This window comes from Rhodnius prolixus, unplaced genomic scaffold, assembly GCF_049639745.1.
Source record: "Rhodnius prolixus isolate KJV_2025 unplaced genomic scaffold, Rpr scaffold_9, whole genome shotgun sequence".
Lineage (NCBI taxonomy): Eukaryota > Metazoa > Arthropoda > Insecta > Hemiptera > Reduviidae > Rhodnius > Rhodnius prolixus.
Window position 1 is genome coordinate 3781428 of NW_027411604.1, and position 19479 is coordinate 3800906.

A 19479-nucleotide genomic window follows, 5' to 3' on the forward strand; every position below is an offset into this window, starting at 1 on the left:
TGAGGATGGAAGATTTCCGATTTCCCAGGAAGATAATGAATGGACACCCAGGGGAGGGGGGACAAAAAAAAGAGGAAGACCGAGGATTAGGTGGCTGGATAATGTGGAAGAGGATATTAGATGAATGGGAGTAAGGACATGGAGGAGGAACTGCTTTGGCGAGAAAGAGGAGTGGGGAAAGGTGACAGAGGAGGGTCAAGGTCCTTCGAGGACCGCAGAACCAGAGGTGAGGAGAGAGTCTGTGTGAATGGTTAGATTTTTAAACGTAATAAGGGAGCCGTTAAGGATAGTGTGGAGAATAAATTTATCCTTAAAATTAAAATATTCAAATAACTCTTAATTTTTTCTTCAAAATTTCGAAATTTATTATTGACTTCAAGAAGATTAGAAAAAGTTCTCATTCTGATTTCTTGTACAAGTTCATTTCTACACCATTTACAGGTATATATAGAAGCTGGGAATGAATGCGAAAAGAGAGAGATCTGGTGAAATTTTATAGTGAGAGTACTCTCATAGTGAAAAAAAACGTTATTCAAATCTAGAACCCCCGGAGCAGGATTACCCTTTAGCCGGTAAGGGGTAGCAAGGAAACGATCTAAACGGCTATGGGCCAGTTAGAGTGGAGAGAATTAGATATGGAAATACAAAATAAAAAAAAGGGGGGGGGAAAAATACCTAAAGGTTCAGAATAAGGGAGGATCAGGTGGTGGTTTAGCGCATGCGCGTCCAAGCAATGGGGGGGAAACGACAGTGGTGGACGGATTGGGGTTACCATTGCGAAGTTGGCGCGCTCACACCAGTAAAAGCTGTAGTATTTAGAGTTGAAGACGCGGAGGGGTTTTCGACGGGAGGGGAAACAGGAAAGGTTCGAGGCTTTAAGCCTCAGTGTTGTAGTGAAAGCAGCTATCGAGGATATGAGGTCCTCCCCTCTTACGCTAAGCCTCATCAGGTAGTCCCTCAAAGAAAAAACAAAACAAAACAGACAAAAATTTAACACTAAAATTTAAAATTTTTTTTTCTGCCAAATATAAACAAATTGCAACTAAATATACGCACTCATCTGCTTTGATGCACCAAAATATAATAATAATGAAGATATATATATATATATATATACACAAAATTATTTTAAAATGAAAAAAACAATATGATATACCCAAAAATAACTGTTGAGCACTGCACTTTTTTGTGCATTTTGGCAAACACGCTAGCTTTTTATGCACATTCTTTGGCCTAACATATTTTATAAAATTAATTAATACGATGCACCCAAAAAATCTCTTTATATTAACAAAATTGAAAACAAAGTATTTGTTTTGTCAAAATTGTGAGACTTAGAAAAACGGGCAGATCCTTCATAAATTGGAGATTTCATTTTATTTTGTTTTGGTAATCATTTATTTGATGGAAAATTTGTATTGGATTCATTACTAATTTCAATGAAAATCTTAAAACATGTTTTAACAGGAAAAAAAATTCGCGCTAAATCTTAAATTTTATGTGAAAATCGTGCAAATAAATTTTTTTATTTAAATAAAGATGAATCAATTTTTAAATTGAAGGGCACGAGTTTATTTTTCATCAATCATTGTCAAGAGTTAATAATAATAATTATTCACTAGATGAGCTAGATTCATCATGTAGCTCTAGATTTTTCCGATATATTTTTTTTTGGTTTAACGCGCTCGGAGCTTTTTTTTTTTTTTTTCAGCGCACTGCCAGTTTCCGGTCTAGTGTTCTCAACGCGTCAAATGAACAAAAGTCCATCTCACTTATAAGTAAGCTTATAAGAAGCTGCACAAATGAGAAAAAAAAAACAATTGACCAGCTGCTGGATTCGAAGCAGGGATTTCCGCTTTGCGGGATCCAATACGCTAACCATTAATAGCTAATTCGTTCCCTCGTGGGCATACAAAAAATTATAGGAGTTGAAGGCATTCGATCTACCGGATCTCACGATAAATGGTCCCCATTTTCCAGTGTTAATTCCATTTTTGTAATTGCAGTTTTTTTTTTTTTTTTTTGTAATTAATTGTTAATAATTTTGTAATTTTGGAGACAAATTTTAAATAAATTTGGGCGGAGAGGACTTAGGGGACCACTTACTACGTGTAAAAAACAAAATACTTCTAATCAAATTGATAATGAAATGCAAAATAAAGCATTTAGAATTTAAATCGTTAATTAAAGCAAAAAAAAAAAATTTAATTATAGTTTCTAAAATAAACTGGGAATTTTAAAATAAAACATTTAATTTTTTCTTTTACGTAGATTAGATAATTTTATGCAAAATAAATTAAAGCAAAATCTTGTCAGCTGGTTCACTTTGATAATATGGAAATTAATATATTTTGTTTTCCTTTTTTATCCGTAGCCTAGTTTACAGAAATAAAAGCTCTTGTAATTACAATAATTAAAAAGAACAATTTTCATCATTTATATTATTAATAATTTTTTATGGATTAAATGAATTAATTATTTTTTAGAAAAATCAAAATTGTGTTTTTAAAATATTTTAAAAATTAAAAGCAAATCTAGGCAGTGTACGTTATGCTAAAATGCAATACATTCCTACGTTGCAGGTTGCAAATTCTAGAAACAAACACAAAACAAGGCACTGTACGTTATGCTAAAATGCAATACATCGCTGTGTTGCGGGTTTTCTTTTAACTAAAACCAATTCAACAAAATTGAAACTCGCATTTTACCTTCTTTATTAATTAATTAATTCTAATTTAAAATCACAAAATTTAATTGAATTTTTTTTCAAAATTCCTGAATCTAACCTTCTTAAAGAATAACCTGTTTTCTCTTTCCACTTCCAGGATAGGTTTTAGAGACACTTCAACCGAATAAAATTTTAATGGCTAGTAAACTCTAATAATTCTTTAAAGTTTGATTCAATTTTTACAATGATTAATATTATTTAAATAAGAATCACTTATATACAACTCTGTGTGTGCTTGTACAGCATCCTCTGGACCTCGAGTGTCTTACAACAGAGCTGTGGCCACTCTACATCCCCCCCAGGCTAATCTGCGGAGTAGTTTGACATGTGGTTCCATGTAGAAAACAATTCTTGAAACGATGCCGCATAACCATTGAAACGTGGCTATGTCAAACTTTCCCCCTTTAGCCTGCGGCCATCTTGTGGGCTCTCTCTCCTTGCAGTAAGATCAATTTCAGCCTGAACATTGGTTTATCACCTCAATATGGCAAGATTTCTTGCTTTGGTCCACAGTATTCCCTTCTGGAGCCCACCTCACCGGGAACATATCATCAGAAAAACTTTGAGTTTAATATTTCCTTGAGTATTTTTGGGCCCAATTTTTAATAATAACAAACCTTGAAAATTCAAGGTATGTAAGACCGTGTTGATGTTGGTGATGCACATTCAAAAAAACACCTTCACAAATGATTTATTTAAAAATTTCTTTTGTTCTGAATATAGTTTCGAACTTATTCTAAGTCCAGCTTCAGTTTATTGTGTAGAGAATGATATGTTACAGTGAAATTTCAGTTATCTTTGCAAGATTCGAACCCACAAGAACAGACCGTCTTTAGAGAACTATCTTACTCAAATAGGTAGTAATTGTCTCACAACTTTGACCATATTTTAGACAATCTAGTCCACTATCACTGAGTTACTATAGTACCCCTGACCGGTTTGGGATTTCCTGGCAACTTCTGGGTGGGGGGTAGATTAATCAGTTTGCTGTTGAGACTTCCACTTCACTTTTCCGTCTGGCACTACATTCTTTGTTTACTGTAGTGCGAGAAGGAAAACATAAGCTAAACCGAAATCTCTACCTCTGATAATGGAGGAAGATCCAAAACTGGGGTTAGGGATACAATTAAAAAAAGCACGCTAAGTCGGATAAAATAAAAGGTAATATCCAGCTTAAACTACATTTCCAATTTATCATTTTCAGTTTAAACTCTTGGCTACTGTAACTGATCATTGATTTGTCTCAAACGACCATACATTTCATAAACTATCTTTTACACACACAAAAGTGTGTAAACTTCTTACACATGACCTTCATAGCCTAGATTAACTCTGCCTTCGAATAGATTGTATAATATATATCTTAAATTTGAGTTAAACAATTACTTACACTATATAAAATTTGTGAGTATATATTTTTGATTTATGAAAATGTTTATAATCAATATTTTTAGGTTAAAAATGAAATGAGTAACCTTTAAAAATTAAGACTGAAACCTTTACTACCAGAAGAAAATGGTAAAAACACAAAGGAGACCTTCGCGTGTAAACTAATTTTAATTCGGATTGTTTTAATAGAGAGAAAATTACTACATATTTCAACTTTTATTTTGTTTTATTAATGAAGAGCAAGGATGTGCAAAGAAGTCAGAAGATAGTAATAACAACGGAAGATACGCAAATGTTTTTGGTACAGAAATTTAGAAATGCCAAGCTGAAAAAAAAAGAAGTATACAATATAACACCAAGGGGGGGGGGATAAATATGTTTGAATTTTCCTTTTTAAAAGTCAAGTCTTAAGTGGCGATAGCGTGTAAAGTATATAGTGTCCTTGAGCTTAGTACTCACGGAGCCCGACAGGGAGGGTCGTGTTCTTATTATTTTTTTTCTTTATTTTATTTTATTTTTTTACAAAAATAAAGAAAATAAATCTTAGAGTAGTGGGGGGGGGAATGCTTTGTTGTGGCGATTATATGGGAGACCTGAGCGATACTAACTAGAACAACATTACCCAATCGGCCTCCATGTTGGTCACAACAGCTTCATGGCTTTAGTCTGCAAACAACATGAAAGCGCTTTGAGGTTCTTGGGTAGAACGATAGATTCACGATATAAACTTGAGAATTTAAATCTGATGAATAATTATAACATTTTATATGTCTAGAATTTTAGAAGAAAACAGGTTAAGATGGCTAGGACACCTGCTACGCATGGATCCTAGCCGAATAGCAAAGATTGCATACGGCACACAGGTGGAAGGGAAAAGAGAGAGAGAGGTAGACCCAGATGGAAATGGGAGGAAGGTGTTAGAGAGGCCTGTCAGAGGAGAGGAATAGATTGGCAGAAGAGAAAGGAGCTGGCGGGGGACAGACAAAGTTGGACCGCACTCTACAAAAAAAACTCCCAACACTGCTTAGGCGGTAAACTGGGGGAATGATTATGATGATGATGATGATGATGTCTAGAATTTACTTCCGAGTCCAGTAAACAGAACCACGCCCCCCCGTAAAACTCGTAATTATGTTTCTTTTTTTGATTAACGCTAATAACTGCAATCTACGGCCATAAACAATCACATCAACTAAACCACAGCGTAGCTAATATTGTAGTTTTTAATCGTTAAACAAGCGTGCTATCAGCAGTCGATCTGGTTTGTCAATACAAAACGCTACAAACAATGAACCAAAATAACCTGAAAGAAAAAATTGTAATAAATATATATTATATCAATGAACAACCGAAAGATTCTTTACTGTTCTTTTGTTTTAAAGTAGAGCTTTCAGTGATTGGATATTAGTGATCTTCAAATTAAAGTATTGTATAAGGGTTGATCGTCAAAAAAGCGCACGAAACAGCAGCGTAACGTTGAGAAAACATAATTATAAATATACATTATTGATTAGCAGATAATTTATTTTTAGCTGATGAAGAGTTTTGATGAATGAAAAAACGTTCAAATAAATGGAGAAAGGGATTAAAATGAGGGTTAATAAGTGAGAAGCAAAATGACGTCAAAGAAGTGTTAGGAATGGTAAGAAGGAGAAGAGTGAATTGGTTATCGGAAGTGGGGGAAAAAACGTGTGTACAAATTTATGAGTAGTTTCTTTATCTTTTACGAATATCTCACAGACTTCCGGTTCGATCTTTTGCAGAAAGATAATATTGTTATTTAAGAAGATGTTGCTAGTTCAAGCAACGTGGTGACCTTCCTGTCCTGACCTTCTTGGCAGCCCTGGTGGGGGTGGGTGGTGGGTGCTGAAAATAATTATCTCCATGAATGGCTGGTTTGAGATTAGGACTAAAGATCTTGGTAGGTGGTGATGTAAGATTTTTAGGGTATTGCACGATTTGTTTGCATGGATGGGGGATCTCAGATATCCGGTTGGTCATCCTAGTAAATAAAGATCGTGCAGGAACTTGACCTCCTTCCGTAAGTCCTCACTATGTCCCTTCTCCTCTGTCGCAAATCTTCCCCCTCTTCCAGAGATCATCCGTACACCAAGTATCGCAGCATCGAAACTTGTCCGTCACTTGGTCCGTCTACCTTTGTACAGTTTTTTTTTTGTCAGAAAGAAGATTAAGGAAGATGCTCAGTTCTAGACCGTTCTAAGTCCAAATTTTGGATGGATTTTTTCTCCCAAACAAACTTTACTAAACTTAAATTTAAGCTTTTAACTTTTCATTAAGTTTTTCCAAAAATTAATTAATTAAAATAATACTTAGAGAAATCCACATTAACATTTTAATCTACTCTTCAATTTAATCGCAACCAATCACCGAGAGAAAAACAGGGATAATAGGAAAAGAAATTACAAAAGAAAAAAGAAAAAGAAAAACAAATTTACGATTTGACATAAAATTTTATTCCAGAATTTACAAGCTAGTACTGTCTTAAGTAGTAAAAGATTTTATTGAAGCTGAGAAAACACATCGCCAAAGAAAAAGTGCAGAATAATTTCAAATAGAGCCAATAAAGATTTTATTACTATAAATTATTATTTCTAATTTAAGTGCTTTTTGATTCAATAATTAAAAATAGAAAAACTACTGAGTGAAAAACTCACTCAACTTTCCCTTACTGTTTTTCCCAGGGTACTAAACTCACAATTTTTCTTTCAAACTCAAAATATTTGAGACAAAATTAATCTTTATAAGTTTAGAAAGAAACTACCCACTTCCTGCCACAGGAGTACCTATAATCAAATTTCCGGTGAAATTATTTCTAGTGATTTTCCATAAATTTGGAAAGTCAGTCTTGGAAATTGTATTCTTATTAATGTTATTATAAGTGTTAAGCCAGTGCAATAATTGCAGTAATTGCACTTTAAAGGAAAGCTTAACGACTCCTTTCCCACCGGAAGTGCTCACAATCGGAAAAATCTTCTATATATTATAGATCTATGTATGTACGATTACTGTACCAAGTGTAAAGGAAATCGTACAAGCCATTTTTGAGAAAAATTCCAAAAAATAAAAAATAACTGAACACTCAGTAAAATGATACTTGCGGTCGACGAATTTTAACCAATCGTGTCCTCTTCTGTTATCATTCATTTTTGAGATATTTCGTTTAAAAAAAAAAAAAAAACAGTGGCTGTGTCATGGACCCGGCCGTGTGTTGTACGTGAATACGTTTACGTAACGGGTTATATTTTTTATATAAAATATTTTTATTTATATATTTTGGATGAAATCCTGTGTTTTTCTTACAATTCTGTGTTTTTCTTTTGTTAGCTTCAATGAGCGCAGAAACCATAGACGATCGCACACATCACACTTACGTATATCCGAATGGATTGTTGACAAACATCTTAGTGAAACGTGCACTAGCTGCTGCCCAATGTGTCTTCATAATCGACGATTGAACACAATCTATGCCTATACAGTCCGCTGTCGATGTAGATTAGATTAGATTAGACTAGGGCGGCCTCAGGGCCTACGCCACTGCGACCCCTTTGGGTCTATTGTGGCTCCCCTAACTTTAAAGCTCACCCTCCAGACCTGTCCTTTTAATTAGACTCTTAATGCTGGAGAGCGACTCTTGGGTAAAGCTCACAGGCCTTGGTTTTTCCTCCCCGAGAAGTAACATCCTTAGCCACACGAGCCCCTCACACTGACACAACACATGTAGTGCCGTTTCCTCCTCTTCCTGACAGAACCTACAGAGGCTATCATCTGCCAGGCCCATGCGATGCATGTGTTTTCTGAGTCTGCAGTGGCCAGTTAATAGGCCTACAATCATCCTGATAGCCCCACGGCCTTGACGGATTAATTCTGCAGTCAGCCTCGGCGAATAGCCTTTAATAAACTCCTTCGCCTGTCTCTGCCCAGTGGTGGCAAGCCACCACTCCTGAGACCTACTCTGCACCCATAGATTAATGGTCGCAGTCTTAACACACTTCGGAACCCCAAAACAGGGCTCCGGGCCAACGAAGTATCTCGCAGAGCCTTCCCGGGCCAATAAATCTGCCGCTTCGTTAACCTTATGTCCTGAATGACCAGGTACCCAAACCAGAAAGACCTTATTTTGGTCACTGATTTCCTTCAGGGCACCCAGACAGTCCCAAACCAGTTTTGAGTTAACCTGATAGGAACTAATTGCCCGTAGAGCAGCCTGACTATCCGAGAAAATTACGACCTTAGAATTAATAATTCCTCGCCCTTCAATCTCGGTAGCACAGAACCTAATTGCAGCTAGCTCAGCCTGAAAAACTGTAGCTAGTTTCCCTAGGCTAACCGAAAAGCTACATTTCGGCTTCACCCCGTACACTCCCGCTCCCACACCCTCCTCCATCTTGGAGCCATCAGTGTACCACATTGAATCTCCCACCACTGGGGGGTCCACGTCTCCAAGCCTCCCGGTCTCCAATACAGACTTTGAACGGCTTGTCGAAGTTATATTTGGGAGTCATAAAATCCGAAGGCAGACCCAAAATAGTCCGCTGTCGATGTAGAAGCGATTTCATCAAACACTTGTATAATTTCGACGCGATGCGTCGTAATGAATTCTTTGATCCTTTAGCTATCCAGTGGCCTAATTTAATTTTGGATGTAGACGATAGATTCGAAACTATAATGCCAAACTGTATCCCCCGATTTTGTTATCATTAGGTTTTTTGGATTGCCTCCCATATGATAGCAAATTTAAAGACGTATTCACGTCAAAACACATACACTCACACATGTACACACACTCAATTTTTCTAAAAATCACTTCTTCTTTTTTTTTTTTTTTTTTCAAACTCAGGGAACTGAAGGCGTATTTCCAATCAGGAAAATTTTGACGTACTAGCTGTACTTCCCTCGTACTATTTAGTAAGATAAATTTTCTAAGAAATTAGAAATTGCATGAACGTTTTTCGTTTTATAGCATTTATTTATTTTTTTAGCATGACAAAATTTACTCACATATGTTTTTTGTTTTAAATCAAGCATGATTAAAAATAATAATAATAAAGCCTCGTGATATAAATTATATGTAAATATAATTTATATTTTCATTATTTGAGTAAAAATGATTGGCTAACTCAAAAAATAAATTTAAATATAAATAATACAAATAGAAAATAAATCACAGTATTCACAATTTTTAATTTACAATCAAAATACTCATAAAAATTGATTATTCATTTATTTATTATTAAATTTCCAAAACTCTGAACTGATATTACGTCATTAAAAATACAAATAAAATAAAATCCCCCACTGTACTTTAAAACAAAGCTATAAATAATTTGATCTATGGGTACTTGGTAAATTCTCCCAAAATAAATTTGGGAATTTTACCAAGCAATTTGGGGATAACTTAAGTGTTAAGTAGCTGTCCATTAACTTAGCTCTTCCACTTTTTTTAAGCGTTTTTAGCAATAATTTTCATGAAAGTCTGTTATTTTTTTTTTTTTTTGATATTTGAAAAAAAAAAATTAAGGAATCTTAAGTTAAAAAACGTTTTAAAATCGTTCAGATGGGGGTATTGAAACTAGATACTACTTTTACAGAACTTAGAGTACCTATGGGGTATCCCACCCTAGAATAAAAAGAAATAAAGTGTACTCGTATATTCAATTCCAGAAACAAATAGCATAGTATCAGAAAAACTTGTATTTCCTGTTATAGCTCAATTTAAAAATTTCGACAAGCTCCGTATAACTTCCTCTTAGTCAGGTAAGAGGACTTAAGCTATTTTAATACCACTACAGTTTCGAAACCGCGAAAAACTAATTCTTATGAGTATTTCTGCTGGCTTTTTCTTACCAAAAAATTTGCACTTTATTTTTAATAATAATAATTAATGCTCACGAGTCTTGACGTAGAAGTAGATAATAAATAATTAACAAAACTATAATTAAGGCCCCAATTAATATTGGTCTTAGCAACATATCTACCCAAAATAGTTTGATAACAATTCTATGAACGCAAAAAAAAAATTAATTAATTAATTTTTCTAATTAAATGCAATTATTTAAAAACTAAAAATTATTAATTAAATAAAGTTACACAATAAAACATTAACATTACCTCCGCCCCCCTCCCCCAAAAAAATCCCCAAAAAAACTAGTTTTTTTTTTTTGAGCATAATTATGCATTTGTTTAATTTTTTTCTTTTCAAATTTGGGGTTTTCACTCTTTTTTGTTATCAGGACTCGGAAGTGCAACAACGTGTTGTTTGTGCATTATATCTCAATTATTTATATCTATATGCACTTCGCTACAGGCATGTCTGAATCCAGGTTAGTCAGATTCTACCTTTTTTTAACCAAAAAAAATTGAAAATATAGTAAAAAAAAAATAAAATAATTTTGTAATAAAATTAATAAATTTTTAATAGCATTAATAAAATTAATTATAATAAATTTTGTTTTTTAGTAAATTAAAGTACAAATTAAGCATGATTTTTATTAATTTTTAACTAGCTTGATTAAATATTTAACTTAATTATTAAATAATTCAATGCTAGCACTTGAAAAATAAAATAAGTTAATAAAAACCCTTTTGTCACCGATCTAATAAAGTCTCGCTACCGCAACTTTCACAGCCTCCTAGATCTCTCCATCCTAATCCTCTTGTACAACAGCTCTTCTCTCCTCACCTTCCAGACAATCCTCCTCGTCGCTTGAAGCGGAGGTGGTCTAGGGACCTACTGGATGTGAGTGTAATATCCACTGAGAAAGAGTTCCACCAATGGGTGGTTGCTCTTACATGAGAACTTAACCAGTTTCATCAAATTTCCTTGATGCAACATTTGTTGTAGTTGTAAATGTATTAATAAAGTGAAAAAAAAAGAGTTAATAAACGTTCTGCGATTTATTGGGTTGAAAATAAATGCGTATGCATCGGGTGTCCAACTGGGGTTATCTGGAGACTAAAATTCTGTTAGAAGACTGAATTTTATGTGTAGCTGCCAGCGGTTCTAGGCGAGATATAGTTGGGTCCTGAAAGTGAGTGATCCGGTGGCCAAGAGCTTTGATTGTCCAGGACATCTGTGGTTCAGGCATATGAATGTCTCGAATTAGGTCGTGATTTAGTTGATATGGAGAATGATTTTTGGACAGTCGGAAAAGCAGCAGCGAAGAGCAATGCTGAAAGCTTGTTTGGATGGAGCAAGGATGGTTGATGATAGACTTTAATGCCAATCATGAAGGCAATTTGTCGAATTATTTATTAGAGCAATTGTAGACGACAGAGTAGCTTGGATTTCATAAAGACCCTATGAAAATAAAGAAATGGATAGCTCTTATTAAAGTGAAGAGGTTCCCCCGTAGGGGGTGTCTAGCCACTTCTTCAGGGATCTTGGTGTCCCAGCGCGTATCCCCAGTTAACAACACGAACAACACTTATACTGGCATCCTAATCACTCAACACAATAAACGTAGAACCTATTTGAGTAGGTAGCGGATGTTGTTAGGCGGTCTTAAACTTTGAACAGGACGAGCTTACTTCAAATGCAAAGAGTAATGATGTCAACAAAAGCATTCGGAGGTCCTGGTATGGAAAAGTGGCAGCATCTGGAGAGTTTTCAGTGTGTACTATTCGGCGAACAGTGCTCTCTCTCTTAGCGTATCATCTTTTGGTCCAGCGTGAAAAGTGTTATGTAGACAATTAGTGACTATTTTCTTCTTGGGTTACCATTCAGGTATTGCTCTTCTCCTGTTATCTCTACACTTATCAACAACCTTTCATTTCTTATGGTGGACCTTCTTCTGCTTCTGCTTTCTGGTTTTCTTCACTTGTTTACCCAGTTAGTTCTCTGATGTCCGTTACAAATCCAACGTCTTCTCATACCGCATGTCCAATAATGTTTAGTACTTAAATTCCATCACTTCTATATTACCTTTCTAAATTCACTTTCTAGAGATACCTCGTCTAGAAATCCATTCCCAAACTCTTCAACTTCTCTACAATCTAACCACATTTCTGATGCTCTCAGTAAAATGCAATCGATTATAGATAGAGAAAATTCTGTTTTCTTTTATTATCTATCCTTAGAAACGGTTGTGTGCTAAGGTACCGATTGAAGCATTTGAGTCCTCAGAAATGACGCTCTTTATGTGACCAATCAAGGACTCAATAAATGAGAAATCTTCAAAACTATTAATCAATGTCTTAAAACCAAAATTTTTGAATGAAAAGTACCTGTATACGTAGCTAGCATTGGGTTAATTTAATGATTTGATAGATTTTTAAAATTTAAGCTTGCATTTGTTTCCTTAAAAAAAGGGGTACACACTTTAATTAATGGGACAATTCATAAAATGATTTAATGAAATAAGTAATAATTGCCTTGTATTAAAAAAAAAAAATATCTTTTTAATGAATGGCGTATAAAAAAAGAAAAGTGTGCACATCTTTGACCTTTAAAGTTCATTCATTTTTTTTTAAACCCTTAAACGTGATGATGACTCAATGCACTAATTCCTTCCCAAAATATGGATACCAAAACGTTACCCAAATTGTCCTCATAGTGGTTTATCTCTTGTTAGTATTCTGTACGCGGCATCTTCCAAGGAACTGTTCTCACTTGGGCCAGATTACAACAAGAATATTCCACCCGGTAAGTTGATATTCTTGATTTGTAAAAAGTTAATTATTTCTAAAAATTATTATTACGATTATTTGTAGCTAAAAAAATTAAAAAAAACTAGAAATATTTAAAAACAGTTCAAATACATTTAAAAATATTGGTTCACAATTGTTGCTATATTGTAATTAAAACATTTTAATGGAATTATTACGAATTAGCACTAGAAATTGTAATGGTGATGTCAATTTAAAAGTCTAATAGTAGCACGGGCAGAGTTCGTACTTCGGCGATTTTTGAGACGCTTATTGAGACCGCTTATTGTAAAATTAATTATCGACATACGTACAAAACAGTTGAATTATCACTTTGGTCATTAAATTATCTTAAAAGAGGGCGCCACGGTAGCCGAGCGGTTAGAGGCTAGACCTGCAAAGGTAAGATGTATTGCGCTACTATGCTATATTCCCCGGTCTATACCTTTAATGGTTAATATGAGAAATTTACAGTAAAGTATGTTTGCTAGTCGCCACGATAGCCAAGCGGTTAGAGGCTAGACCCACAAAGCTAAGATGTATTGCGGTACTAGTCTATATTCCCCTGTCTATATCTTTAATGGTTAATGTGAGAAATTTGCAGTAAAGTATGTTTGCTAGTCGCCACGGTAGCCGAGCGGTTAGAGGTTGGACCCGCAAAGCTAAGATGTATTGCGGTACAAGGCTATAATCCCCGGTCTATACCTTTACTGGTTAATATGAGAAATTTGCAGTAAAGTATGTTTGCTAGTCACCACAGTAGCAGAGCGGTTAGAGGCTAGACCTGCAAAGCTAAGATGTATTGCGCTACTATGCTATATTCCCCGGTCTATACCTTTAATGGTTAATATGAGAAATTTATAGTAAAGTATGTTTGCTAGTCACCACAGTAGCAGAGCGGTTAGAAGCTAGACCTGCAAAGCTAAGATGTATTGCGGTACTAGGCTATATTCCCCGATCTACACCTTTAATGGTTAATATGAGAAATTTATAGTAAAGTATGTTTGCTAGTCGCCACGATAGCCGAGGGGTTAGAGGCTAGACCCACAAAACTAAATTGTATTGCGGTACTAGGCTGTATTCCCCTAGTCTGTACCTTTAATGGTTAATATGAGAAATTTGCAGTATGTTTGCTAGTCGCCACGGTAGCAGATCGGTTAGAGGCTAGACCCGCCAAGCTAAGATGTATTGCGGTACTAGGCTATATTCCCCGGTCTATACCTTTAATGGTTAATATGAGAAATTTACAGTAAAGTATGTTTGCTAGTCGCCACGATAGCCGAGCGGTTAGAGGTTGGACCCGCAAAGCTAAGATGTATTGCGGTACAAGGCTATAATCCCCGGTCTATACCTTTACTGGTTAATATGAGAAATTTGCAGTAAAGTATGTTTGCTAGTCACCACAGTAGCAGAGCGGTTAGAGGCTAGACCTGCAAAGCTAAGATGTATTGCGCTACTATGCTATATTCCCCGGTCTATACCTTTAATGGTTAATATGAGAAATTTATAGTAAAGTATGTTTGCTAGTCGCCACGATAGCCGAGGGGTTAGAGGCTAGACCCACAAAACTAAATTGTATTGCGGTACTAGGCTGTATTCCCTAGTCTGTACCTTTAATGGTTAATATGAGAAATTTATAGTAAAGTATGTTTGCTAGTCGCCACGATAGCCGAGCGGTTAGAGGCTAGACCCGCAAAGCTAAGATGTATTGCGGTACTAGGCTGTATTCCCTAGTCTGTACCTTTAATGGTTAATATGAGAAATTTATAGTAAAGTATGTTTGCTAGTCGCCACAATAGCAGAGCGGTTAGAGGCTAGACCTGCAAAGCTAAGATGTATTGCGCTACTATGCTATATTCCCCGGTCTATACCTTTAATGGTTAATATGAGAAATTTATAGTAAAGTATGTTTGCTAGTCGCCACGATAGCCGAGGGGTTAGAGGCTAGACCCACAAAACTAAATTGTATTGCGGTACTAGGCTGTATTCCCTAGTCTGTACCTTTAATGGTTAATATGAGAAATTTATAGTAAAGTATGTTTGCTAGTCGCCACGATAGCCGAGGGGTTAGAGGCTAGACCCACAAAACTAAATTGTATTGCGGTACTAGGCTGTATTCCCCTAGTCTGTACCTTTAATGGTTAATATGAGAAATTTGCAGTAAAGTATGTTTGCTAGTCGCCACAGTAGCCGAGCGGTTAGAGGTTGGACCCGCAAAGCTAAGTTGTATTGCGGTTCTAGGCTATACGAGTATTCCTCGGTTTTTGTTCAATTGAATGTTTAAAAAATTGCGGCATACCTTTTTACCAAGAAATGGCCAACCAAAACATAGTGAAGTCCAAATACTCTCCAATAAACTGATTTATCTACCTCGGATAAAAAGTTCGAAACCAGTTTGGGATACAAGAAATATGCGCACTAAGGCGTATAAAATCCAGCTCTGCGCAGACCTAACCACATCGTAAAGCTTAACGTTTATTCTGTACAAATATACAAAACTACCCTACTAACCATTCCATACAAACACTGACTCTTCCTGATTAGGAAACGAAAATGCTCCAAATCACCAAATATTTCCTTTTACTATCGAAAAGAGGAAATTAAAAAAAAATAAAAAGAATCATTTAAAGCTTGTTTAATTCAGTAAACATTGCGGAAGTATGGTTACTGCGGCTGCCAGATATTGTATAGGTTGACGTCACGCTATTAGGGGGCCTTTTGTCTATGACATTTAGACTATTTACTGCCATAGACCCGACCTTTCCCTTAAAGGCACACAAGGTAATTTAGATAACCCAAGTATTATTAGCAGCAGTATATGGGTGTATACAAATATATATATACATATTTTTAAAAAAAACTATATATACTTTCATACTTAATAAATAAATTAATATAAACAAAAACGCGAGAGGATAATTTATCAAGAAAGCTCTGGAAAAAAAAGCTTTTTAGGAAAATTATTCGTAATATATGAAAATTTGTAAAGGAAAAATGAGGAAAAGCTGCAAGATATTGTACACTTCTTTGGTAATAGATGTTCTGCATTGCGACCAAGATCTATTGTACTCCCCCTGGTGCCAGGTCTGACCTCTGCAACATCCCTCTATTGTGTTATCAATAGTCTTACAAGGGAACATAAAAGGAAGGAGCCACGGTAGCCGAGCGGGTTAAGAGGCGAGACCCGCAAAGCTAATATGCATTGTGGTACTGGGTTTGATTCCCGGTTTTGGCCTTGGATTTTATTTAATGGTTAAATGAGAAATAGTAAAGTACGTTTGCAAGTCGCCTCCGTCCATGGCACCTAGTAAGTAAATGGTAGTTGGACGTTAAGCCCAGCCTGAAAAAATAGGCGATTACTTTACTATTACATTTTAAAAGGAGTGGACCAGAACTTATTCCTATTGATAAAACTTTTTGGCAAGAAAACCTTCAGATTGACAATCCCTGATCAACTGCCCCCCAATTTCTATTGGGCAGAATATTTCCAACCTTTAACTGACTTAAAGACTTCCTTAATGTCTGACCAGTCCCAAATATTTTCTTATTCTTCTCTACGATGTACGAGACTGGTCATGCCGGCCTTAAAACTCCTTTCAGTTTGTAGGCGCTCATAAGACGTCATTTTTATGCTGCCTTGGACATCATCCCAACAATTCATTCCGCTGGTGACGAACCACCAAACTATTTCACGGATAGATTAATTCCATTTCGTATCTATCATCAGTCAATCGTTACGAGCATCAGATATCCTTATGATTCATTGCATCGATAAGTTACGATCTGCCAGCGCAGTAAGGGAAAAGGAAACCATTTCTCATTGCATTAATTCGATTGTAAAACTGTTAAAGATCGATAAACTTTAATCGCATCCAAATTTGATTAAGTAAAATTAAATTTAATTTCATAATTTCTTGAATTAGCCTCACGATTTAAATAGAACGGTAATTATTAGAAACAATGCAAATTTGACGAAATATAATTTACCAAAATAGATCATTATCATTATTATTAGTTCAAGGCTAATCTATCGAAAACATATTTCAGCGAGTATCCTAGTGATATACATATTTGGTTGTAGGAAGCACGCTACGGTAATTTCGAGTGGGAGGACTTGATTTATAGCAAACTAGCCCGTTATATGGCAAAGTACGAAGTACATTGCCAGTCAATGAACTTGTGTCCTTAAAGTGAATGAAGTTAAGAAGTATAGGGGGCGAAAAAAAAATACCTATCGTATTTTGTTTGGAATATAAGTCGAACCCGATTATAAATCGACCCGGAATGTAAGGCGACCTATATTCGAGTAAATACTGTATTTGAAGGGGAATTGTTCACTTGTTCTGTTCACAAAAAAACTTCAATAATTGCCTTTACCTTGAAAAATTAAGGGCTTTAATTTTTCTCTTTAATATTATTATAAATCCATCCAAGAAAGATTTAAAATGATATGTCACGTTAGGACAGAAGAAGACAAAGATAAAGATACTCTGCAATAAATTAGATATCATGCAGACATCTGAAAACTTTTTTCTTCTTTGCAGCTACCTGTATAATCACGTTTTAGATTAGCTGACATTCTTACGTCAAATAATATGAAATGATGTTTTTTTTTTTCTAAAATCTAATTATGTTTGTAAACTTATTTATTATCTTATGTAACTATTTTGGGATGGATCATCAGCAGTTTGCAGAATCCAAGGCGTCGTGGAAATCTAGAACTTCAAGTGACCCCCTAGGATTGTTGGTCTTTACTGTTAGACTGAGGTAACCTGATGCTGTCCATTTTGATCCCTTTATTGGTACGTACCATTACCATATCCATTTTTATTCTGGAGAAATTAAACATTTGAAGTCAATGTGGCGCTTACCATTGCAATAATTGTGGTTAAAAGAAAAACATACCAGATTTTTTTTGGGGGTTTAATCCAGAACTAGTTGCTTATAATTTTCATTAAATTAAAAATGGACTCCTTTTTCAGTTAATTTTAGATCAAAATTTAAGTATATACGAGTATTTAACACGAATTACATGAATTCCATGTTACATACCCAAAATTAATTATTTAAATACCAAGTTGTAAATTCCATTATAAGTCCTTGAAGGCTCCAAGGCTACACATCAAGCCTTATTTAAAATCTCCTTAACAAAAACAAAAACAGTTTAAAATGTTAAGTATAAGGGTTGATTAAACGCCAAAATGTTCACAAATCAGCAAGTACCCAACATTTCATTCATACTTCTAGTATCATATTTTTTAGAATGTATTAGATGTCACAGACCTTGAGCTGGCCTTTTTTCATACATAAATATTTTTCTGGCATCGAACTGTGTGGGGTTCAACCAAACGCTCAAATCTGCAAAGGATCCAGTCCTTGCAATCTAAAATTCTTCGCTCTATAGTAAACGCTCCTTTCTACGTCACCAATCAAACCATTCACACAGACTTGAACATTCATTTCGTCACACAAGTTGCAAAAACACGTTACAGAAAATTCCATCTTAACATACAAACACATCACAATCCACTGGTACAACATCTATCTTCCAGAACATTTCCAGACAACACTTCTAGGACTGTCTTAAAAGACAGTGGCCTCGCGATCTCCTCTCTGATGAAGAGAGTCAGTAGAAAGTAAATTGTTTTTGGAGTGTTACCGCTGGGTAACTTCTCCACTCTGATATGTGTGAATGTTATTTATTGTTATCATTGTTGCTTATAATGCAAAATGCGTTGATTGTAACTAAATAAATGATTTAAAAAAAAAAAAAAAAAAAAAAATTCTGGTAGAATAATAGAAGTTATAACTCATCATCATAGTTAGTATTAAAAAGTCATTTCATTTTGACTCTATTCCAGATTATTCTTGTGATTTATCTTTATTCTGAATAATCATCACATTCACTCGCACTTTAAGGAAGGAAAAGGGAAAGTTAGAGTTGGTCTTTTACTGTTGTAATTTGAATTACGGAGTTAAAACGAAATTTCAGTCTTGTTATTTTCTATATATTTTAATTCTAATCACATTATCATATGCTAAATTTTTCCTTGGTTTAATTAATTTTTACTTTAATGAAATATCTTGCATTTATATGTTCTAAATGCACTTTAAAAGAACTGAATAAATTTTAAAGTGAGCTTTAATGAAATATTGATTAAAATAATAAAGCTATTAATAGTAAAGCTTCTAGCAATGACCTTCTATGAAAAATAAATAAGCGTCAATACATTTATCATTATCAAAAAGATAATTGATCTTTTATAAATTACAATTTATGCGGTTTTATCTCAATTAATAAGAGTTGTTTCATGTTAAATTTTAATTGAAAATTCAGAGGCCGTTCAATTGCTTGAATCAGGACTACAAAGGGTCGGCACATCTCTTTCCAGTTGCTGTGCATAGGGTACAAAACATAATAATCCATTATCTGCAATCTTAAAGAATAACAAGTAAAAGAAATTTAAAGGAAATCGATGTAAACGCTATTCAAAAAAAAAAGAGAAAGAAATACCCCTTTCGAACAGTTTTGTAAATCGTTTTGTTGAATCGTCAATCGGGTGAAGTTCCAGCGAAATTATGTGAGCCTATTGGTGCACTTATGCGTTTCTATGCAACGGTTGGGACTTGGTTATTTTATTGAGAACAAGACGATGATGAGCGTGGATGGTGTTTTTTTGTTAAAGCCGGAAGTAGTG

At 34.9% G+C, this 19479-nt stretch overlaps 1 protein-coding gene across 2 annotated transcripts in view; it reads left to right on the plus strand.

Moving 5' to 3' along the window:
• The first annotated feature begins 717 nt into the window (after window positions 1–717).
• The window catches only part of LOC141454778 (glycine receptor subunit alpha-3-like), a 67797-nt gene continuing 49035 nt past the window's right edge, over window positions 718–19479 (plus strand). The window contains exons 1-3 of one of the 2 annotated variants that reach the window (XM_074129369.1): window positions 718–949; window positions 10369–10458; window positions 12709–12779. In XM_074129369.1, the coding sequence (XP_073985470.1) occupies window positions 915–949; window positions 10369–10458; window positions 12709–12779 (196 nt within the window). In that variant the 5' untranslated portion in view covers window positions 718–914. The remainder of the gene's footprint in view (window positions 950–10368; window positions 10459–12708; window positions 12780–19479) is intronic. The other variant, XM_074129371.1, reaches the window with a different exon arrangement.